We start from the raw sequence: 24544 nt of genomic DNA on the forward strand, positions 1-24544 counted from the left end.
TCAAATTGCATTACTGTGTCCATACACAAGTTGTGATGCCAGTTATCACTCAGACCTCCCACAGATTGCTGATCCCCTCATCCTGAGATTCATTTCTTCTGATCACAAAAAATGTTATTTGTCATACGTTGAATGTCTCTTTTTCTTATTGAGCTATTTTTGTGTTAAGTGGTTATAACCTTTTATAGGTTTAATAGCTGAGGTTCACAAACTGTTCAGGTTAAAAAAATGTTTCAGCCATCCTGACCTGATCCTGACATGGGCTTGGGATTGTTAAAAATTCTTTTAATGCTGATTTGTTCTGACATACAACCTTTTTCGGACTTTTGCCAACATACCTGCAGGTACCATTGCAGATTACAATCTTCAGAGTCAGAAAGTTATGAGGGAACTCTGACAAGGACTGTGTATTTTTGTTGCATTTTATGAAAACTTGAGTTTGAACGAAAACTAAGCTCTGTGGTGTGACTTTTGTGTTTAAAAGACAAAAAAAAAGTAGCATTTTAATACTTGCAAATTGATTCCCAACATCTTGAGGCGTAAATCTTATTTGAATAATAGTTGAAAATTAGTTTTTAAATAGCTTTTCTTGCACTTTTCATTGTGTTCGCTATTTATCTAGAAATGCTTGTTTTTAACACTAAAAACCAGAGAGAGAGAGAGAGAGAGAGAGAGAGAGAGAGAGAGAGAGCGGGGAAATAAGTGTGCCACATGTAGCTGAACATTTCAGGGGCAGTTTGTGCAGTGAACAGGCGAGGCGCTGTGCATGCTCTGCTGTGCAGCCTCAGCTCCGCACAGACATGAGAGACAGCCACGGAGAGGAGAGCGGACTGTCCTCTTTGTTGTTGGTAAAGTCCTGCGCGTCCTAACCATGACACCGCGGGCGGACACTGGCGTCGCTCCAGCTGCCCGATGCGCACGTAAGCGGCCGGAGGATCTCCACCGGTTAAGTATCTGTCACTTTTGTCTCTTCTCTCTGTCCCTCCGCTTAGAAATTGGAAATTGCGGTACTCGGTGGAAATAGACCCATCGCTTTGCAGCTTGTGATATAAACCTGTTCGGGAATCGGCGTGGGATACCCGCTGTGCGGGGGGGAGAGGGGGGGACAGTTGCAGGCGGCTTGTGTAGCGCGTTGAGTTTGGCGGCCACGGCGCAGATATTAATAGTGTGACAAAGTTGTTGCACTTGTCGGTGGGCTGCTGAAAGGCCTGGGTCTCTCTCTCTCTCTCTCTCTCTCTCTCTCTCTCTCTGTATGTATGGAGTTTGTTTCTGGCTCCCCTCCCCCACTCTCCGCTGCTGTGCCTGCTCATTCAGGAGAGGCCAAGACGTGAACGTGATGAGAGGCTCACCTCAAGATACGGTTGCAGAGCAAAATGACAATTCCCCCGTGATCGCCCTAGGCTTGATTCAGTGTAAATGCACACATGCATTTGCAATCGCAGCCACTGTAAACCCTAATGCCTGAGCTTCACAGGTAGAGGGGGTGCAATCAGAGGTGATGGGATCCGTCACCATTTACCTCCAGCTGTCACCGCTCCCCCCCTCCCCCCCGCACATTGGGATTGATTATTTCCGCACATCTGGCCGCACGCACGGTGCACGTGCTGCTCACACTTCAGCACCGGGCAGCGTTTGATTACAGAACAGCCGGTTTTGTCTTTTGTTCAATCAGGATAAATGATTTGTGTACGTATTGAATTAGACAGAGAGTGGGCGTGCCCTAAAGGGAAGGGTGCTGGCAACCAAGAAAGAAATACTTCTCATATAATCACAGTGAGAGCGTGTGGGTGCCAGCCGTTTTTATGAAAATCCAAATAATCATCATTTTCAGTCCAATTTGAGTCAACAAGTGCCCAGAGCTATAAATAGGAAAGTAATTTACACAGGAAATGTAAGCTGAAGACAAGGTTAAATGTCAAGTTTTTTTTTCTTTCTTTTTTTTTTTTTTAAAAAAACAAAAAAAAACAAACTAGGATTTGGATCTGCCAGCAAACTGTCAAAAAAATAAATAAATACTGGCTTTGGCACGGATATGTGAATTTATCCAGTCAGCTGTGGCTACATTAAACCTTAAATTAAATACAGAAGCCATATCTCGGCAGCTTAGTCATAAGCTGCTCAAGCTCCAGCCAAGAAATGCTCTATGAATACATGAGGAGCAAAATATGTCCTTGAAAAATGTGTTCGCTAAAATAATTTCGAGTGCGGCGCTCTGCAGATGATTCTGCCGTTAGACCTATAGCAGAGGGATTAATTAAAATTAGAACATGGAATGAGGATCAATACAGTAACCTATCAAAAGTCTTCCTCACTTTTTCAAACTGTAAAAGACACTAAGGGTGTTTAATTATTTAGCTCAAAATATAAACCCCTTAGAGAACTCAGATGATGTATTAATCGTGTTTTAAATTCGGTTTGGAAAGGTGCGGGAAGTAGTGATTTGTCCGGTGCATATAAATCAGTTATCTTCATGCTGCTGAGTAAAAAAAAAATCCATCTTATCTATTGAACCACATAAGAAGCCAGAAGTGTTTAGACTTGAGTTTCTTATTATTTTTTTCTATTCCTCTGTTAGGTGTTTTTGTAGCTTAATCATACCTAAATGTTTCAGATCCAGATACAAATTTTAAATCAGACAAACATAATCGGGGTAAATACCAGATGGAGTTTTCAAATTATGGTTTCATTTCTTAAGGGGAATACTATCCAAACCAACCTGGTCCTATGGGACAAAGCATTCATCCCGCTAAATCAGCATTTATCACTTTTTTACGGGAAGCTGAGTTAAATTTGACTCAGCGTTCCATAAACCTATAGTACTAACAGATTTATTCCCAGGAGTGGCTCACTTACCAAAACTACTCCAAGAGGGATTCAACAGTAAGAGTTCCCAGGCCAAAACTAAAGACCTCACAAAAGAGACATTGATATCCCCCAAGACTTTCAGGAAAATATTTTGTGGTCTGATCAGACAAAAGTCAAACTTTTTGAAAGGTGTATATTGCTACAGGTTTTGTAAAACCAATACAGCATTTCAGAAAAAGAACGTCATTCTGCCAGACTGCGGTTGATGTGGGAAAATCTTGGGCTATTTTCTGCTTTAGAGTTAAGATTTATTTCGCTGTAACGAAACGTGAATTATGATACATTGGAAAATCTTGGAGAAGGATGTCGAACCTTCAGTTTGTCACTTTAGGCTCAATAGCCCTTTGCTATGCAGCAGAAAAGTGATCCAAAGAACACCACCAACTCCACCTCTGGCTCAGAAAAGAAGGTTTTGTAGTGGTCTGGTTTGGTGCTCAGGTTATCTTTGTCTGAAAAGTTGTGATCTGAAAGGTTTGTAAAAAAAAAAAAAAAGTTAAATCTTTACAGCTCCAAATACTTCTTCACAGTAAAGCATAGTAAAGTTTTCAATATATAAAACTTGTAATTCACTTAGAAAGCTTCTCTACAGTTTTCCTTTCACTTTCTTTGCTGAGGAGAAATGGACTTGTACAAGATCCAAAGATTCCATTTGCCACAAGGTTCAACTTAGAAGGTGACTGGCCAAAATCTGGACATGACTTTGCAAACATTATCTGAGGCCTGTGAAGGAAAATTGTGTAATCAGAGGCCTCATTTGCTTCCGCTAATGAGGTGGAAGCAAATTAAAGTTGAAGACAGTTTCTCTTCAAATTTCTTTTTGGCTGAAGCTTGGTTAGAGCAGGACAGACAAAACAAGTGGTGAGAACTTTTTTTTTTTTTTTTTTTGCTGACAGAAAGGAAAATGGTTATAAATATTAATGCTACCTTGGGACAGTGTGAATTATTTGCCCGGCATATTATTAAACTGATTGAGAGTCATATTGCTTTCCAAGTATTTTCATACACTATGTTCAGAATACAGTGCATGTATGTCTGATAATTCAATTTATGAATTGCTGATTTAGCATTAGTCTAAGAACGAAGCTTTGTGGGAGTGCGCTACCAATGATCTGCCTTCGCCGTCATGTGAGCTGCCTCTCATTATACATTTTCCCTCCTTGCAGGAGCTTTTTCAGAGAAGCATAACTAGAATACTGGATCCAACGGTTGTGCGGCGTGGGCACCGCAGGGTTCATGGATGCTGGGACTATGAGCATCAGCGACCAAAGGGGCTTCATCTCAGACCTGGGAGGCAGCTTCACCGAGGATGCTCCCAGACCTCCAGTTCCCGGGGAGGAAGGAGAGCTGGTGTGCGGTGACGGTCGCCAGCACGGCAACCTCACCTTCTCCTCCAAGAACGAGGGCGCCAAAAGCGAGGCGTCTGTGGCCACGCCCAGGCGGTCAGACCTGGATCTGGGCTACGAGCCAGAGGGCAGTGCCTCTCCAACGCCGCCCTACTTAAAGTGGGCAGAGTCCCTTCATTCCCTCCTGGATGACCAGGATGGCATCCTTCTGTTTGGGAAATTTCTCAGGCAAGAGGACTGCGCGGACATGCTGGACTTCTGGTTTGCATGCAGTGGCTTTCGGAAACTGGAAGCCAGCGAGGGGAACGAGGAGAAGAAAGTAAAGCTGGCGAAAGCCATCTATAAAAAGTACATCCAGGACAACAATGGAATTGTCTCCAGACAAATCAAGCCGGCTACCAAGTCTTTCATCAGAGATTGTTTGATGAGGCTTCACATTGATCCTGCGATGTTTGACCAGGCTCAGACCGAGATACAGAGCAGGATGGAGGAAAACACTTACCCTTTGTTCCTTAAATCTGACATATATTTGGAATACACACGGACAGGAGGAGAGAGCCCCAAGCTGTGCAGCGACCGGAGCTCTGTTTCCGGGAATGAAAAGGGACTGTCAGGGTATTTACCAACTCTAAATGAATATGAGGGGCCAGAGGAGACCGAGCGTGACTTGACCCCGAGCAGCCAGCTCACTCAGAAGCTGTTGATGGAGACGGTACCGCAGCAAGCTGCCAGCAGTGCAAAATTCCAGGACAGCCAGGAGTACAGGTAAATCTTCCCAGGCAATCTTAAGAAAAAAAAAAGCTTTGCCTCAGCTCAAACTGTGCACTGTTTCCCCTCCAAACTGCTGAATTAGAAATAAAGCTGAAACCCCAAACCAGCATGAAGTTGGAGATGAAAACACAATGTGAGTGTAGCGCAAGAGACAGCAGAGTTGATGTTGTGTGAAGTGGAGCATCTCCACCTCAAGAGGGGAGGATATGTCGGAAGTTGAATAGGTTACTATAGCTGCTGTTTAGAGTTTGAAACATGAAATCATTATTTTTCTTTGTGCGTGTGGGGACTCTGGGAATTATGTTTTCTTTTTCTTTTTTTTCCAAGACCTGGCCAGGTATTGATGGGAAGGCGTTCAAACTGATTTTATTTACATTCGTATTTTGGATAATCCTTGACTCCTATTTGTCTATTTTTCCTTTCAGCACATGGCTATTTTTTTTTTTTAAATAAGAGGTTTTTTTTTATAGTTTACAGTAAATAGTCTATTTTTCTCAGACAATTTGATTTTTATAAAGCTAGTCTTTTTTATAGACCTAATCTGCAGATCTGTAAAAACCTTGCAGAGCATTCTCTCTCTCTCTTCTTCTTTCTCTCTCTATTACGTATATACGCCGTTTTAACCATTTGTGAGAATAGCAGCAAATTTAGCACAAGAGATGAGACAACACACAACACTGAGTTCACAGGAAATATTTTTCCTGTTAACCCTCAAACCACAGACTCTCTTTTAAACTGCATGAAATCAGCTAAATATTATGTAATTCCAGCTTGTCTAGACTATGCATTCTGGTTTGTATGCTTTCTACAGTTGTTCTAATGCGAAAAGACTTCTTTTCAGGTTTTCATCAATAGAGAAAATGTTTTATGAATCTTTAATTGTGTATTAAAGAGAATCTATTCAATAGGGAACTGTCAAGTCCAGGTTTGATCAAAGTATTTCATTTTAAGCTGGAGATGATCAAGTGGAATACAGATTCACTAAAAAGTGACGTTGGCATCAATTGGAAATATTTCTTTTTTCAACGGTTAGCCAGTTGCAGTGTTCTCACAGATTTTAGACGAAGTTTGAATCTTTTGCGTTTTGACTTTTTTTTCTTTACTGTAAACCCAAAATACTGCCCACATAAACAATATAAAATCTTATTATTAGCTTCTATTGAATGACTCCGTTCAAAAGCAGTGCAACAACTATAGAACAACTTCAAGACAAAGTCATTGTCAAAGCAAGTGGATAGTAGATGCTTCAAGAGTAGTATTTGATTAGAAATAATTGTAATATTTTGAAATTGCTCTACCTACATAATAATAGGTTTTCCTGTGCCGACACTTTTATTCAAATCAAGGCCTCAAGGCCTGGTGTCCTGCAACTTTTAGATATCTGTTTCTTCACACAAAGTCAGACAATGAGGCTCATGGATATCTTGACCGCAAACTGAGGAAGGCATTCAGCCTTTTGACTGAGGAGTATTGGAGCAGGCACACATCTAAAAGATGCAGTGCACCTACCAACCAACTCGCACCGTTAGCTTGAGCAAAGCACACACTGAGCACTAAGCTCTGTGTTGTGATCTTCATGCCGGTTGTTCACGTCTATTTCACGGTTTAAATACAAGCAAAGTCGTCGGGAAAAATCTTTAACTTATTTTCTGACTGCATCCGATTCTGCTGGGATTTCTTAGATCAAATAAACTCTTGAGGATCATATGTTCCCTCGGCGCTTTATGGTCTCCTGCTGCTTCCTTAATCGCGTTTGCTTTGAAATGCTCCACAAGTGTTTCTCAATCCCGTATTTGTCGTGAGAGTTCACGATTTGTAAATAATAGTTGTAGCTCCTGGAACTAAAGGATCACCTGAAAGTGGGATTTGTTTAGATAGCTCAATCTCCTCCAATGTTTTTTGTAATCTCTTAATAATCTTACACTTATGTTGACGTTGCTCTGTTCATTGCTGTTCTCAGCTTGAATGAAGAACATGTGTTCACTTTGCTGTTTCCTCTGTGATGACTTATGCTTCTATTCCTTGTGGCTTTTTAACCTATAACGAAAATGTTTTGCATAATTTGCTTTTAGTTTATTGCCCAGGTGACGATTCAATGAAGGATGCATCTTTTTGAGCCCTTATTGATTGCTTTGTTGTGGGATGCCACTGTTGTCTATAATTTAAAGTAGAATACCTTTAAATGCCCTGAAGGACATGCAGGAATAATGCAACACCACAAGCCTGTCTTGGCTGGTTGTGGTAATTTATACTCCATAATTTATTTATTCATGTAAATGAGTGTCTTCTGGTAATTAAATTGGACAGAGGCCCATCCTAATGGTCTGTAATGCTAAAAGCACTGTGTATGTTTTGAGATATTATGAGAGGGCATTGCAGTGAAGACCACTGAAGGCTTGCCCCAACATAGACAAGCATCCAAGTTCTTTTCTGTATGTAACGTGATGAGACGCTAATTGTTTTGCATGAAAAAATACATTTCTCCAAAATCAGTTAAAATCTCTTGCAAACAGAAATACGTCTCTGCAAGTGAAAGTCTTTTTGCTAGAGAGAGAAAAAAATTAAAATTTAAACCTAGTCATTGAAAACAATTGCATCCTGTGGTTAAGTAGAAAAGCCCAGCTGTTACAAGGGGGATCCTAATTTGATGGCAGCTATTATCCATTTCTCTACAATGCGACTCTGCAAGAAAATAATTTAACTTGCGTCACAGTTGCACACTACAGAGACGTTCCCACAGCTCCAGTGCTGTGATGAGAGACAGGAACTCACATCAGCTGACAGACAGACGATACCTTCCAGATAAAACTCTCTCTGTGACAGCGACATGGCGCACAGTGCTGCACTCAGGAGCAGACTCAGAACAAATCCCAATTACAATTTGCTCTGTTGAAATACAATAAATGAACGGAAATTAGATATCCCCTGGACCACATGGCTGCATGTTCCAGTCACAATTTTGAGCTAAACTGTGGTCCCGCTGAATGTCATCGCATTCCCCCACTACGGCCTTATACTTTTTAGTGTTGATATCTGCAAATTGCAAATGCTTATAGGGCTGTTGTAAACGAATATTTTAGTAATCGAGTAATCTATCGATTATTCTTACGATTAATCGAGTAATCGGATAAAAAAAATTTCTAAAATGAAATATTGGTAAATCTGGCATAATACCGGTGTTACTATCAGATATCAATGTCAGTCCAATTTTTCATATTTGAGCATCCCTAACAGTTGCTTTTTGTAGTTTAGAAAACTAACCTGTAACAATAATAGCTCACTTTCTAAGTTAACCAGAAGAAAAGTTATAGAAAAATCTGAAATTCTATTGAATTTAATAACAAAGAGGCAGGCTCACAAATATGCTTATAAAAAATGTCTACAATCCAGCTTTTAGTTTATGTATTCATCTTCAGTGAGTTTAATAGATTAATTAAACTCACCTTGCCACCTAACCTGTCACGCTTTGGGTTTGAAAATACGGGAAATGCCGCCTGGAGTGGGAGGAGAGGGCGAATGAACGAACGTAAGATGGGGTGGAGGGGAGGAAATAGACCAGCGGACTGACGAACCGTTAGACCGGGGGACGAACACGGGGGGAAGCAATACGGGATATTTACGACACCTTCACTGGTCACACTCAGAAACTCATCTACCAGCCATGTACGATGCGCTCCGCCACCCGTTTCTTCAGACCGGGACATGAAATTTATTGTGCGGTTCGTCGGTAAAGCTACATTTACACGGTAAGCATCAGCTACTCAGCCGCCCGCCCTGTTCAGGCTATCCGCTCACCTCAGCGCTCTTCCCGCCGTTCGCTTTCAACCAGCAGCCCCGGAGGAGAAATGCTGCCGTACTCCAGGCATTCCCCCAGTCATTTTAAGGATGCTTATTGGTTCCCCAAAACGATAAAAAGTCGGGCATTATCATCAATCAATAAAATCCCCACGGGCCAATCTTGAAGATTGGACTTTATGCCGCTGAGACTTAGCTTTTGTCAACAACTCAGAGGCGGAAGTGAGAGCTCCGCGCAACGCAAATGAAGTCCCGGCCAGAACACGGTGCGCTAACTAATAAAACATAAATTAACGAAGCTTCGAGGCAGGTAAATTTTCCTCGAGGAATTTTAGTAATCGAGGTACTCGAATCATTCGAGGAATCGTTTCAGCCCTAAATGCTTATTTATGCAAGAAAGAATTTTGAAATCCTAACCTGGGGCACTTTTATGGAAATCAGTGTTTAAAATAGTCTGAAATGCAGAAATGAAAGTGACTTAAAAAAAGGAAAAAAGAAGAAGAAATCAGCAAAGCTATCACAGAGATTTCAGTCATGCATGTAAAGATCTGAATGGCAAACAACAAACAGCATGAATTAATGTGTGAGTGAAGTAGTTCTTGTGCTGATTGTCACATAACTATTTCAGCAATCAAGCATTTGGCTCAAATTACAAAAAGACACGCTTCATTTTTAAATAGCCTCTTAGCACTACCCGTTGGTTTTTTTTGTGTGAACGTAAATTGTACAGCAGTTGTGTCAGATCCCCTTTAGAGAGTGGCCACAGAAGACATTAAAAAGTCTCTCAGATCAGTGTTAAGAAATGAAATGACTTGAAAGGGAATGCCGTTTGCGTTAATGTTTGGGAGGAGTTTATATTAAATAAAAACGGTTGAAATTTGTTCGGATTCTAGTGGTTGGGATATTTCAAAGATGTGCCTACGTGCTTGTTTTTGTGATTCAGACATTGGGATAGCAATAAAAAAAATGTGTTTCTGTCTGATTTGTATTAAATTTCTTATCTACTGAAAGGACGGCAGTCATTAATTCTACCGAAGTAATTTTAAATGCAAACTCTATGTTTAGCTTTTTCATTAGCTTGGCAACATTAATGTTATATCAGGGTTTGATGTTTTCTTTAGACGGGAGAAAATAATCTGAACTTACGTAACTGTACCATAACATATTCAGATTTTACAAAATGCTTTAAAAGGGTTTTACTTCACCAAAAAGATCATCTTTATACTCACCATGGTCTCTGACAGCGTTTGTGGACAAAAAAATAACAACAAATCCTGTGTTGACTAGTTGTTTTGCTCCACATCCATGTTTCTGTACAGTTTTCAAATATTTCTAAAAAATGTATTAAGTATTTCAGACAAAATTAAAAAATGAGGTCAAACCTTGTAGTTAGATTTATATATAAGGAATGCACTTCCTCCAGGTTTTTTGTTTTCTGTCAGCACTTATTGAATGGTGCTAGATGTTTTTTCTCTGTAATCAAGTTCATTTGCTGAAAAGATAAACAACTCCAAGTGCACAATTTTGAATGTTATGATAATGGCTTAAATTATTAACTTCTACACTGTCCGAACGTTCATGTGAGTCTCAGATTAATTTTTTTTTAAGGGTGAAACCATTGTAATTAACTGAAATGGAGGGAAAATTTAGTTTTACTAGTGGGCATGAGACAGATATACAATTGTTAAGGTATGGGTTTCTTAACCTTAGAAACTCTGCTATACCTCTCCTACAGTTCAGCCAGCTGAATTCAGACTGCCACACTTTTCTCTAGCTTGTAAGAAGAATACATTAGCCTTTTTAGAAATCATCACACCATTCCAACCCTTTACATATCTCTCTGTGTATCTGAACATAAACCACTTGAACCTTCTGAACAGGTACAGACCCTAATTCTGAGTTTTTAGCTCAGCTAAATAACTAGGTTTCACTCAAAGATATACAACTTGCAATACTGCCTCTAAGGAGGTGAGGAGGCTTTGATTTATACTATGTCTACTCAGAGGAGGAGGGCAAAGTAAAAACAGAGCAGAAAGAATAAAGTGACTCCTAACAGAATAACGATGTAGGTTTTGCATCCTTGTTGTCCCTAAAAGATAAATTATCCTCACTAGGATAACGGTGTGGATTAGGTCACTACTCACCGTCTTTCTAAAAAAAAAAAAAGCATTGTTGTTGCTGCGTCCAGTTCTAATATGATTCGTCTTTTTCCTGATTCTGTGTATTTGGTGCCACACTCTCGCTTGAATTGTTACCGTTAATGCCAGCACAAAGCCAGTGCAGTCACAAAAATGTGGACTGCGCATGGACGTTCACAGAGAGTAACAACAAATCTAGCAGGCGGGTACAGATAATGGATTTATGCTACACAGGCCTCTCTGAGTAGATAGTGAAGCAGACTGAAAGGTTTGAAATAGACCTTATTGATGTGGCGCTGTTCTAAAACTAGTTGGGAAGGTACTTTGTTAGCATGCAGCTGCTGGATACCTGAGCAGAGAACCCAACAGTATCCATATCAATTTGTGAAACCAAATGGCCAAATAGCAAAACAGTTTACTCCACGTTTTTGCTTAAGACTGTATATAGAAATCAAAATAACAGCAAACTGTTGTAGACAACGCTCTCGTAATGCGGTATATTTATTATAGCAGTTGTAGAAAATTTATTTTGAAATAGCAGTAGTTAGCTCATGCTGTGTGTGCTTGTTAGAACTTTTCCTGTAACCAGCCTGCCACCGTGAAACTGTAGTATTTGTTTCGAAAGGTTATCATGTCGTGAGAATCTCAGCTACCTCCTTAAAACTCATCTGACCTGAAGCATTCACATACACATTAAACCCTATAATATTACACTCAGCCATTTTGTGCCAAGACATATCAGCTGGATTTCATTGTTGGGATCACTACATATTTGATACCTGACGATATTCAAAGCCTGTCCTGGTATGATTTTTACTTGTATGTATGGAAATTATTATTAATTATTATTATTATTATTATTATTATTATTATTATTATTTTATTTTATTTTACTAAATACTTACATAGCAAGTCCATTGCTGAGTTTTCTTAATTTTCTTTCACAATGTTATTATTTTTCCTACATGTAAAGGCCGCAACATTTACTGCAATTACAACTGCATTATTTAGGTGTCATGCACCTTCACCGGCCCAGTTCTGTAAATTATTCTGTCAAATGTTGGCGCTAATGGAAATCTGTTTGTCACGGAGGTTTCATTTGAACTCTTGGTGCTTCTGCATTCCAAGCAGGGAGAAGGTTTGGGGTAAATGCTTTGGGGAATTCCTATTTGAATAAGGAATAATGATGCCTAACATTTATAATTCATGTGCGCACAGCCCTTTAAGAAGTCTGTTCAGCTGAGTTGGTGATGGTGATCGGTGCCAAAAAAGTGTCTACCTTTTTGTTGATGTGTACTAACTTGAAAAGCTGTCCTTCACATTTTAGATTTTATTTCACTTTTGTGAAACATTACATAATGATAACAAAATGTGAAAGAGTTTATCAATAAATACTTGAGGCTAAGGTTAGGTCTTACCGTCTGCATATCTTTCTTGAATAGAAAAAAATAACAGCCAAGAGAGAATCGAAGGCTGAAGTTTGGCTCAGACCAGGACATTGACAGGATAATGATCTCAAGCTCATTAGCAAAAGGCCTAAAATAGAAACAAAATAACATGTAAGAGTACAGTAAAAAAACTCAACTCAATTAATTACTGTGCAGGGACTGTTACAATGAAAAAGGGATGCGCAACCTGCAAACCACAACGGACAAGACATTTGAGCAAAAGTTTCACAATGTGAAATATGGATGAGATTCTTCACACACAACCTTTTACTGTCGACTGTATTTTTTTTTTTTTTAGCTGTGTGGCTTCTATTCTTGTGGTTAGAAAAATAAATCTGGTTAAAAAAAGCAACTAGAATTATGTTAAGAAGACCATTTAATGTATATGTTTTATAAATCATTATAAATTCTTGCTGGACTTAAATTTTTCAAGCTTGCAAAAAAAAAGCATTAAGATGACTAAGTTATCAAACGTGGGCAAGAAATTAACTAAGCACATTAAAAAAAAACAATCATTGAGATTTATTTAGTGTAATGTCATTTTTTTTCAGAATTTTTGGTTTTTCCTCATTTAAATTTGCAGGCCTGGAGCGTGTCGAGAATCCATCAACCCCTACTACGTCAACATTGGTCATGTTCTGGCCCCAGCCACCAGTGCCAATGACAGTGAGCAGCAGAGCATATCCAGTGACGCAGAGACGCTTTCGCTCACAGACAGCAGTGTGTATGTATCTTCTCACCACACAAGAAAACACAGTTCTACCAGTTCCTATATCATGGCAGGCTTAAGCACTGTCTGACTCAGCAGTTTGAACAATAAAATAGTTTCCTGGACTGAACTCAGAATGTACAGCGAAATTAGTACAGTTACATGTTTAGTTGGCTGGACAGACTTGTCTAACATAAAGTATTAATTAAATGTTTCTTTTCCGTAACTTTCACTTGCAAGCTACAGCCCTAACTTTATCTGGCATCAATTTAAAAAAAAAAAAAAAACAACCTTTGATTTCAGTGTCTGATTATGAGTCACAGTGTTGCTAAAATGAAGATGTGAAAAAATCCTTTAGGTGCAGTGTGACTCCATGGAATTGAGCTGGAGCCTTCAAAGTGTGCACAGCTGGCACCCCCCAAAAAAATGTTTGAAGCAAAATGGATTAAAAGCTCCGATCAGCTAATTGGTCCTAAGCATTCAGCACAGGAGGCTGTGAAAACCGTGCTGACGGTTGCTGCAAACTCATACATGTAAAACATGCTGCTGTGATCTGCCTGACCACTTGTGATGCAGAACGAACGGCCATAATGCTGCAATAATCCCGCTCATGCTGCACAGGATAACAAAGGCACTTTTGGGTGTTTGTTTCAGAAGGAAAATGCTGTGTGAAGCGTTCGGCTTCAAAGCTGCCTCTGTTGTTTATTCATGAGGATGATTTATGAAAATATCTTTGTTGTTCATTCCAGAAATGGTGTTCCGCCGTACCGATACCGCAAACAGCATCGCCGGGAGATGCACGAGAGTGCCAAAGCAAATGGGCGAGTGCCACTACCTCATTTTCCAGTGAGTTATTCATGGGATATTTCCCTTCCACCTCGCTCTCCGCCTCTACACCTCTCTCTTTGTAACTGTCTGTCTCTGCTTATTTCTCCTCTGCTCTGCCATTGGAAATGTGCATATTTTAGTTCAGCTGTGTTACAGCGCCTGTGATGGAGTATAAGAATAGCTGATGGTGAAAGAGAAGGCTGTCTAAATGCAGCTTGATGCCTTCCTAAGCTGTGCGCGCCGAAGCCTAGCAGACATGTAACCTCCCCTGTGACAGCCCGATGCCTCCCTCTGCAGCTTTATGCTGTCGCTTGGTAGGAAAGCCCTGGCCCTAATTAGGCCTGGGAGTAAAGAGTCCAATTAAAAAGCCACACATGGCACCCTACTGTCCTAAGTGTGAATTTACTATGCAGTGGGCCGCATGATGCTCACATCACCTTGCTTAAACAAATATATCTCATTTTCAATGTCCTTTTGTAATGAAAGATGGTCTATAAACCCATGTTAACAGCTGTCAAAAGAAGAAATCATTTTAAGAGATCACGGTAGATATAAAGCCTACATAACCAGTTAATATGTCAGGTTTATTTTGACATATGAGGCCAAGGAAGGTCATTTCCAAACATTTCCCAGCTTTGTTACAAAACAAAAAAATTAAATGACAAACTGCTGCACTAATCTGATTGAATAAATGCACACAGTATTAAACTAATACTTTTCTCAAAACACTTGATTAATATCTGAAATTCAATTTTCTTTGACAATATTTGGCCACTTTTGAAATGTAAACTGCAACAAAAAAAGAAAGATTACATTTGTACAACAAGAACCGAAAAGCAAAGCGGAGAAATCTGATCCGACTTAGTAATATTTCAAGGTGGTAAAGTCTCGTTGCAGATTCATTCATATTAAAATTTACAGTCCCCCTTGGAAGTGACACTTTCAGTTCTGCCCCTTTCGTTGTTTCCTGCTTCTTTTCTTCAGCCTGACCTCTGACGGGATGTCAGACCGTACTAAACCTGTTCTTAACGGACACACAAGGTGGTGGGAAGACATTCCGCAGTGTGTGCTCACGGCCTGACGTTTCTTCCCCCAGCGCACAAACCGGATTCCAAAGGACATACACGTGGAGCCGGAGAGGTTCGCTGCAGAGCTGATCAAGAGGCTGGAGGGCGTCCTGCGGGAGAGGGAGGCTGAGGAGAAACTGGAGGAGCGGCTGAAAAGAGTGCGACTAGTATGGTCATCTCACTTTCTGTTTCTGAACGCATAAGCAGGCTCACTGCAGTGACCTTTCTCTCTAGAGCTGCACAATTTCAGGAACATATTTAATTCCGATAAATCCGCTGAAAATTGCAATAACATTAGTCATTATGACTAATTCTCATTTTCGTTCTTTGTCGCTGCACAATGTCTCCACCGCTCTATGATGTCTAGCATTTCTGCCATTAAAGAAATGAAGGACGATACACTCCGTTCAACTTAAATATACTATAGCTCTGCAGAAAAATGAATGCGTAGGACATGAAATATCATATTCTACCAAATACTTCATCCAAACAGTCCATTATGAGTGGGATATTTTCCATATATTGTGCAGTTATAATTCACAATCAAGTAATTAAAATTCTCTTCATTTTGTTGAATATTTGACCATTTTTTTTTAAATCATGAAAATAGCTGAATACAAACCTAAAAACATTCTCACTAATATAGTATTAACCAAATAATACAATGAAATCTACTTTGAATGTTGACAGAGAGCAGACAGGAAAATCTCTGTGTTCAAGCAGTCAAGAGTGACAAAAGATTTGCATCATGATAGTGAGAATATCGATATCAAACAGTATACTTTTGCACTTTTCTTACTTTATTATTGTAAGTACATAATTTGATAAGCCCACTATAGAGAAAAGAAAAATGATTAGAAGGCGAGTGAAGCCTGTTTCTGGGCCAGCCAGAGATGTGTGTGTGTGTGTGTGTGTGTGTGTGTGTGTGTGTGTGTGTGTGTGTGTGTGTGTGCGTGTGTGCGTGTGTATGCGTATACAGCCAACGGTCTTCTAATGTTCACAAACAAAGGAGACGTAAATCCGTCTGGCCTTAATGAAATAAACGAGGCCGTTCGTTGGAGTGAAGAGTAAAAAGCGATATGAATCATGTGGAGGATTCTGTCCTTGGCCTCTCAGCAATCTGGCTCCCTGGATGAATCGGACGGAGCACCTGCACACCCGGCCACTTGTAAGCCCTGGAACAGTGAGCCAGGCCCGTTTGATGCCACTTGGAATGCCGATGAAAAGGTTGCCGATACCGGAACTGATATTTCTCTCTACATGCGCTGCCAAGTATTAATTCTCTAGGTGGGTAATTTATGTGGAGGCCTATGAAAGGAAAAGCTGTGGGTTTGTTTTATTGAAACCAGGAGCTAAAGATGAAATGATTCATATTGTGGCTACCTAGAGTCAGAAAAAAAGAAGCTTTGGTTCTAGTTCTTTGGCAATTAAAATAACTCTTAACCAGTTCGCTGTTACATAAGAAAGTATCTAGATCCCTCCTTCAAATTTTTATTGGATGGAGATTTATTACGTACGTTCCTGTAAAAGGGAAATAGATTAGTGACATTCAATTGGTTAAATACTTTATGTCCATCTAAGCTTCTGCAGAAAAACAGATGAGCTGAAGATTAATACCGGAAATCTCTGGCATTTTTAAAATAATAGAATAATCCCAACGTTTGACAACAGCTTGCATAATGGAAGAGAGCTGATGGAGCTCTTTACAACATCTCTCCTAGCTATTCTGAAGTTTTGGGTCTTCTCTCCAGCTTACCCAGTTTAGTTTCAATGACTGATAAATATAGAAATAGAGCCGATTTAGTGATATTTTTGTGGATATGAATAATATTTAGGTTCGTTATTCTGCTTAGAGACTTTTTGATGACCCAGTTATAGAGGCTGCCATTTTTTTCTTAAATGTCCTGCTTATTTCAAGACAGGATCTGATAGTAGGGATCCTCCACCCTACCAAACAACGGGCATGCGGAAACTCATTCTTAGTTTCTCTAACTGCAATTTGACGAATTTGACATGTTTATGTTATTGCTACCAAACCAGAAATATATTTTTCCTGCATGTGTCAGAAATTATCAGCCGGTATGTAAACAGCTTAGATAGTTGGTATGGAGACTTGGTGAGCCTAAATGCCACTCTTTACTGTAGAACCAGTGAAAATTTTGGATATTTTTTAACCTTCCTTACCATCTTCCTCACTGCACATGGTAGCAAAATAAACTCGAACCCTTTTCCAGATTTGCAACGAATCCAGTTGTTGTAATCTTTTTTTTTTTTAAACTGTTGTTCTTATTGTATCTGTATCTTAGTAATTTCCAAAACTGACATAGCTCCTATAAGTTGGCCATATAGCAAAAATAAAACATCCGTGGAGTTTGCCTTCTGTTCTAGCTACATTCCTGGGATTTAAATTATTGTAGGGAATCCATTTCCATATGCATGACCTTATTAAATCCAAATATTCAACATAGTAATCAGAGGTCCTTTTAACTTTCAGAATAAAACTGGACCCTTTTCCAAACGTCTCAGAATTTCTCCCCATCTCCTGTTTTATTTAGTTAGATTTTTTTTTAATTCATGCACATCCTCTTTTCCTTTTTCACCATCTTCTCTGCCCCTATTATAAATGCCTGTAGCACCCCACCCAGTAAATCCCCCCTGAGCAGATTCTGTCAGAGCACAGTTTTGTCTCAGTCAGTCAGAGCTGAAGCTGAGTCGGCTGCAGTTGTCATGACACAGAGGGAGCACAGAAGTGCTGTGTGCATACTGATAGACGGTGCTCATGGTTTGTCTCCCCACATCTGCAGTCAGAGGGAAAAATAATAAATTTATTAGTGGTACGGGCAAAACCTGCCACCTACAGGTTGAAATAGGAACAACACGTACAGTTGGGGTAAGTGGAATATCAGAAATCTATTTATAAAGTGATATTTATATTTGTTTTTAGATGTTTTTTTTATTTTGACCAATTTCTTTATATTATTATTTTTTAATTAAAGGAGGAAGAAGGAGATGAAGAGTCCTCGCCCTCATCATTACCCAGTCAAAGATTCCCACCTAGTGCTTATTCACTGAATTACAACCCCCGCTATGCTGACATCACATACAGCAGCCCTTTTGTCCAAGACGCTCACGAGGAAAACCCAGAGAGTATCCTGGACGACCACGTCCAGCGGGTCATGAAGACGCCCGTCTGCGAGTCTCCGGGAACCGGGCGCCACTCCCCCAAGTCGCGCTCTCCAGATGGTTTCTCGGGGGTGGGAGGGGTGGCACAGTCAGGTCAGGGGAAACATTCAGCCAGACACGGTGTGAAAGGAGAGACGAGCCATGCGTACCACCACAAATACGTGCCTCACAGTCACACGACTGCGGTGGACCCCGAAGGGGCCACGCGAACACACGGCAACCCCGCCTGGAACCTCGAGACGAGCTATTACGGCTCAAAATCTCGAAGCTATGCAGACGGCATGACGTCTAACCCCGTGGAGCACATAGGCCACAGGTGTATTGCGACTTCAATCGTTTTATTCCTTACTCACACCTACAGGATCCTTGTTTTCTACTCATCGGTTCCATTTTTCTGTTACGCAGCAGCAAAATTGGCTCGCAGTGTAAAAGGGCGTTGAAGAGAGGCGAAGAGGCGAGAGCTTATGATGCGCCACGGCCTGTGGAGGAAGTGGAGAAAAAACAAAAGATCCTGTTGTGGCTGATGGAGGGACAGAAAGAAATGGCTCAACAAAAAAGAAGCCCGTATGGGTCAGTGATTTCTTACTTTAAGCCAGAAATCACATTGTATTGGTTTAAAAGTGACAAATGTCTCATAGTAAGAAAGCTCTGTTTTTCCTCTCAACATGTCCAATTTAAATTCAGTATGAGTGCTTTAACCGCTCATATTCTTCACGTTCAGGAGTGTCAGTGGATCCAAGAAGACTGCGAACCACGAGGGATCTCGCCTCGGCTCCTCAGACAGAACAGGGTCCATGCATCCATGCCTCGGCGGCCAAGGACGCAGCAGCGTGCAGCCGTTTCACCCATTCATCCAGGACCCTACCATGCCTCCTAACCCGGCTCCCAGCCCCCTCATCCAACTGGAGGAAGTTTGTCGACGGCTTGAAGAGGAAAAGCTGAAGTCTGGATCTCTGCAGCCTAAGCAGAGGTAACCAGAAAGAAAAAAAAAATCTTATTCCCGCAGTTATCAGTGCAGTTAGTCAATATAGTCTCAGAACAGAAAACAGACACTACTGCTGGCTTTTTCCAGACAGTTTTGCTTTTGTTTACTTGTTTTGGCTGCTGTGTGTCTAAATCGGGGTTGTTCGGTCCTCCAGGTATGTGATGGAGGTGATCCAAAGGGGTCGCGCAGCAGTCAGGCCTGCACCGGTCCCTCTGCTCAACGTGGTGCCCGCCGTTTCAGACAGCGAGCTCTCCGAGCCCGAGTATGTCCGATGGTTCCTCGTAGTTCACGTCCGATACACTGCCCCAAACCTTAACCCTGTTTATCACTTGCTTTGACAGTTTCAGGTGTTCAGTGGATAATTACGCACATTCAGGCACCCAAACAACTTATGGTTAGAAAACAACAGAGCAGAAGAGACTTTCTTACATATTTGACCAGACTTTGAGCCTCAAGGAACGGCTACAAAAAGGGTTTACAGAGGAAATGTTTGTTGTTCATGTTTGAGCAAAATCAAAGAGGCTAGATAGAGTATTACGGATGCATACCAAATCAGTTTGTGATGTTTTCTGGAAAACATGTTTTTGTCTGATGCCCATCTAAGAGTGGTACAAAGTAGATGGTGGGGAAAGTGTTAGACTAAGATGAAATGCAGAGTACTTGGCAGATCCAGAGGGTTGAAGCCTTCACGTCAGAGCAGCAAGAACAGAAACCCTCTCAGGTTTTAACAACATAACCTTAAGCAGGATATTAGGAAGATAAAGGGTGTGATTTAGCTGATCGTTGTTTTCAGATTAGCGGCTGTCTGTTCAAATGTTTAGAAAGAAAGGACAGACGTGCTCTTCAGGGAGGTATAAACCATCTCACCCTGTCTATCATGTCAGCATAGAGCCCTGATCCCTGATAGAGGTTGATTTGTGTTGGTGATACTGATTAGTGGGCATCTCTGGCCTTGCCACTTGCATGTTGCCATCTGTGGATGAACAGAAGACAGATGGATTCACTGTGGTGCGACGTACAAACACCAACACGTTGGCCTCATGCTTCATTAGGTTCATCATCAGATTCACTAATAAACCTCTTCAAACATGATTTTTCTGCCTAAAGTCAATAACAGACTTTGCATTTAGCACGACTAAATGTTATAAATGTTATTTCAGCTTCTTATCCTTTTGACAGCTGCCACTGTAGCAGTACTATAATTAATCTGGTTTTTGTCTCATATTCTGTGTTTATGTATCGGTGTCATTGCAAGCAGCACTGTGGATGGATACTGTGCTGTCCTCTGCTTTGCGTGTGTTTATTCTGCTCTTTGCTTTCTTTCTTGTGTCACTTTCACTAGAGAGGAACTCCGTCGCATCACAGTCGTCTTCATGCATTTTTTTTTCCCAATCCGTCTTTCATTGTTCCCATTAGCATCTCAGCTAAGGTCCATTTACTTTATCCTTATGAGGTGAACGAGTAGAAGGTGAACGGAAAAAGTTTTAACTTCAATCCACCTGGCTAATGTCTGCTCCCTGCATAGCAAAATGGACAAACTTCTCCTTCTCAACTCTAAAAGGCCCACCTGACTGGGCTCTACAGATCCTGGGCCCACAGGACATGTAGCTCTTATGGGAAAAAAACAAACAAACAAAAAAACAATTTATCTCCAGATTTTCCTCTTTTAAACCCATGTTTTGTCCTTTTGCTCTCAAAAGAGCACAGACTTGTTCTCAGAAAAAAAACCTCTATGTGTTATGTAGTCATGACAATTTTTGGTTTCTTCAACTGCCATTTGTGTGGTATGAAGTTGCAGAGTTGTTTTCTATATATTTTGCTTGTATACTTTTAAGCTCCCACCTTTGGAAATGTGTTGGAGAGAAAGAAAGCTTCGTGTGTTTTGACGTATTTTCTTTGTTTTACATTTTCAGACATAGAGCCACTAAAAAGCAACCATGTGAGAATATTACTGTGGCCTACTACTTTTGCGAGGAGTTGATACCGTACAGGACGTCTGTCAGAGGGAGGGTTGTCACATTGGGGCAGTTCAAAGAACTTCTTACAAAGAAAGGAAACTACAGGTGGGATTTAAACAATGTCGGATGCATCTCTGAGTAAAATAGCATCTTTTATTGATTTCAAATGGCCAATTATTTTAAAAATTTGTCAACAGAAGAAGTTTTTTTGTATAAAGCATGTTTTAATCAGAGACAAATTAATGAAATTCAGTCGTTTTCAAGGCTGTTTATGTTATGTTAGCTCGTCTTAAGCATGAGATTCTACCCAATGATTCCTTTGAATTGGGTTCAGCCTTTGTAACTATTAAAGAACCTCAACATTTCATTTTGTTAAAAAATACATCAATGCTATTTTTTTTGTTTCGTTTTCTTTAGATATTATTTCAAGAAGGTGAGCGATGAGTTTGACTGTGGGGTGGTGTTCGAAGAGATACGCGAGGACGACGCCGTCTTGCCCATCTTCGAGGAAAAGATCATCGGGAAAGTTGAAAAGGTTGACTGATGTGAACGCCGAAGGGGAAAGGAGGCAAAGTAGAAGTGGAGAGCAGGAGCCGAAGGTGAAAAGGGAAGTGAGAAACAGAGATCAGAGGAAAGTGAGACAGCAGGGATGGATAAGAGGTGCTGAAGAGAAGACCTCATTCACATTTTTTTGGAGTTCGATGTAGCATTGTAAAGTTTTCTAGACAGATGAAGAACAAAAGCTCTCCTGAAGCTGCATATTTTTGATAAAGATATATCAGAGGAAGCCTTTCCTAAAGTAGAAGCACTTCCAATTTTTTAAATGTCCAGATGCCAGATATGTACAGTTTGTGTTAAAGGGGTAATAACTTTTTTTTTATTACTATTATTATTGTATTTCATCTATTTAAAATGAAATGGCTGAGTTTTATGAAAATGATTCTCGGGGTTAATGGTGATAGAAAATCATTTTCAAAGCCGATGTTTTTTTTTTTTTTTTTTTGACTTGAATGTTTGTGATCTTCTAAGTGCTTTTATATGTTATCAGAACTTTATTTTGACAGGATGCTTCTTTATCCACATGTTGTGAACACGTTTTCTCAGTTGAGGTTTTCTTAATCTTACAGACAAACTCCTCAGAATCTTTTGGCACAGTTTGGAAGGTTTAATGTCATTTAATATATTTAACAAACACTGAGAGTAATTTCGCATGAAATTAAGCTATTTATTACAAGAGTATAAGAACTGACGCAGTTGTGTAAAATATTTCTGATGTTCCTGGTTTGGTGTACGCTGACTGGCAATGTAGCTAACACAATTTTTAGAAGACTAGATTTATTTATTTTGTTTTGCCCAATAGCAGCTAAAACTAACAAAAGAAATGTGATGCAATCATTTCTAAAAAAAAAAAAAAAAAGAAAAATTGGAATCCAAATGTGAATCTATGCAAAATTATCACAAAACGTATTTTCCCCTTTGCATATATCTTCTAATTTTTCCCTTTTGGTCACTTTCCTTCAGATCATCAAAGACATTTTTATATCAAGCACAACCACAGTAGAGACAAAATGCTTTCAAATTATTTAAGTAAGAAACAAAAGCTCTCCAAACCGATAGAGTAATTACCCTCCAAACATTATAATTGGTTGAGTGACTCTTGACAGCAACAACTACCATCAGTCTTTTAACTAGCAGTGAATCTTTTAAATATTTTTTTTTGTTTGAATCTTTGAATATGTAGTTACTACTGAATGATATTTTATGCTTAAACGTTTTGATGCTAATGCTATCTGTAAAACTAAAAAAGGAGCTGTTTTACTGGTAGGTAATAAGAAGAAAATCCCTGAAACTTTTGTTGTCGTTTTTCTTTCTTTTATTTTTTTTTTTGGCATTTGATTTGCAGTCAGTAATTGTCATTATGTTTCTTTTCCAAGATTTCTTAAGGAACGAACTCCATCATACATATGTTGTTGCAGTATTTCTTTTAGTGCAACTTTAAACCTTGAATAACTCTATAGTCTGTAAATCAATGAAAATGCAGGCTGATTCCTAACCGGAAGCCTTCTCTGTGTGCCTGGCAGGAGCATTATGATCTATATGTGATAAACACATTTTGCACCAAAGAAAAAAAAAAAAAAAAGATATCCTTCGGAATGACCCATTTAAACGTCGTTTTACAGCAGCGCTTTATATCCCAGTCGCTGCTTTTTTGTAGTAGAAAACACACTGAAGACCGAACCTGTTTTTACGATTGAGATTTTCTTATGAATATCAGCAAAAGACTGAAGAAATACTTGATGAAGCTTGCAGAGTTACCGTTTTCCTTCCACTCGATGAGTAAAACGTCTCCTGTCATTTTACGTAGCCTCTGCCATCTTGGCCGTGTAAAGACAATGCTGAGGATATTTTCTGCACTGAAATGGCACAAAAAACTACTACTAATGGCTCGGTGTCAGCTAAGTTTGCAAAGACAAAATGGGGATTCAAGGCCACCACATTTGTTTTTTTTTTTTTTAATTTCTCAACATTGCACTGGAATCCATAGTGAGAAATGAGCCATTTTAAGGATGTGGATTCTTATAGAAAGAAAGAACACTGGTAGACCATGAATGCAGAGTGCTGTATGTGTTTTATTGGAACACGGCATGTCACACTTTTTCTTTGCTTTTAAAGATGCTGCTTTTTAGATTAATAACTTAAATCAATTTAATATATTTGTTGTTTATTAGTGTCTATTAATTACCAGCTTGTTAATTTATGTGGCTTCAACATCCTCTGTTTTGTTGGCGAGTTATTTTTCATCCCTTTGGAACAAAGAATCTTTTCTGTTCTGTACGAGCTCCTCTCCTTATTAAATCAATGTAATGTATACACTGAATTACAGAGTGCCTTTATTGCTATGCTAATGATGTCTGCAGCCCAACGTGACACAATTTCCTCCTTTGTAGAGATTTTTTTTTCATGTGCATCCACTTTTTTCTATCTACTTATGTAAATGTAAATATGTAGAATTTAAGCTGTCGGCAGTAAGCAGCTCAGCCTTCACATTTACAGTCTTGGACCTGTTTTTTTTTTTTTTCTTGTTTTGTTTTGTTCACTAATTAGCACGGTGACCATTTTAAGGTACCAGAATAATAAATTCATGCAATAAACCACTATTTCAGCTTTGTGCGATTTGTCAGACTTCACCTTTAAATGGGACACGAGCCAGCAGTTAGTGGAAGTCATGAAATGCCGCTAAAAACATATAGGAAAAGGTTTTTAAAAAGGTTGAGTTCTCTGGTGTTTTCTATAGCAAAGTCTCAAAATTTTACATTTTCAAGATTTTGATATTTTCTGTTAAAATATTTTGAAAAATAGGCCTTTATAATGAAAAGGGAATACTGGAGTACTGTCTTGGTAAGACAGAAGCAATAATGGAGTGATTATAGTAATCAGTGTTATTACCACTTAT

At 39.6% G+C, this 24544-nt stretch overlaps 1 protein-coding gene across 2 annotated transcripts; it reads left to right on the forward strand.

Annotated features, from left to right (window-relative positions):
* The first annotated feature begins 734 nt into the window (after positions 1–734).
* Positions 735–24248, forward strand: axin1 (axin 1). Of its 2 annotated transcripts, XM_015012887.2 has the most exons (11): positions 735–945; positions 4029–4973; positions 12944–13084; positions 13819–13915; positions 14994–15131; positions 17961–18463; positions 18553–18717; positions 18869–19117; positions 19287–19394; positions 21046–21195; positions 21508–24248. In XM_015012887.2, the coding sequence occupies exons 2-11, from the start codon at positions 4099–4101 to the stop codon at positions 21632–21634; spliced, it is 2553 nt and encodes an 850-aa protein (XP_014868373.2). In that variant the 5' UTR covers positions 735–945; positions 4029–4098; the 3' UTR covers positions 21635–24248. The 2 variants fall into 2 exon arrangements, with proteins under 2 accessions (XP_014868373.2, XP_087863783.1); XM_088007657.1 differs by lacking the exon at positions 19287–19394.
* Positions 24249–24544: the final 296 nt, after the last annotated feature.

The sequence above is a fragment of the Poecilia mexicana genome, unplaced genomic scaffold (assembly GCF_051168715.1).
Source record: "Poecilia mexicana isolate PSO_F unplaced genomic scaffold, ASM5116871v1 scaffold_8, whole genome shotgun sequence".
NCBI classification, from domain to species: Eukaryota; Metazoa; Chordata; class Actinopteri; order Cyprinodontiformes; family Poeciliidae; genus Poecilia; species Poecilia mexicana.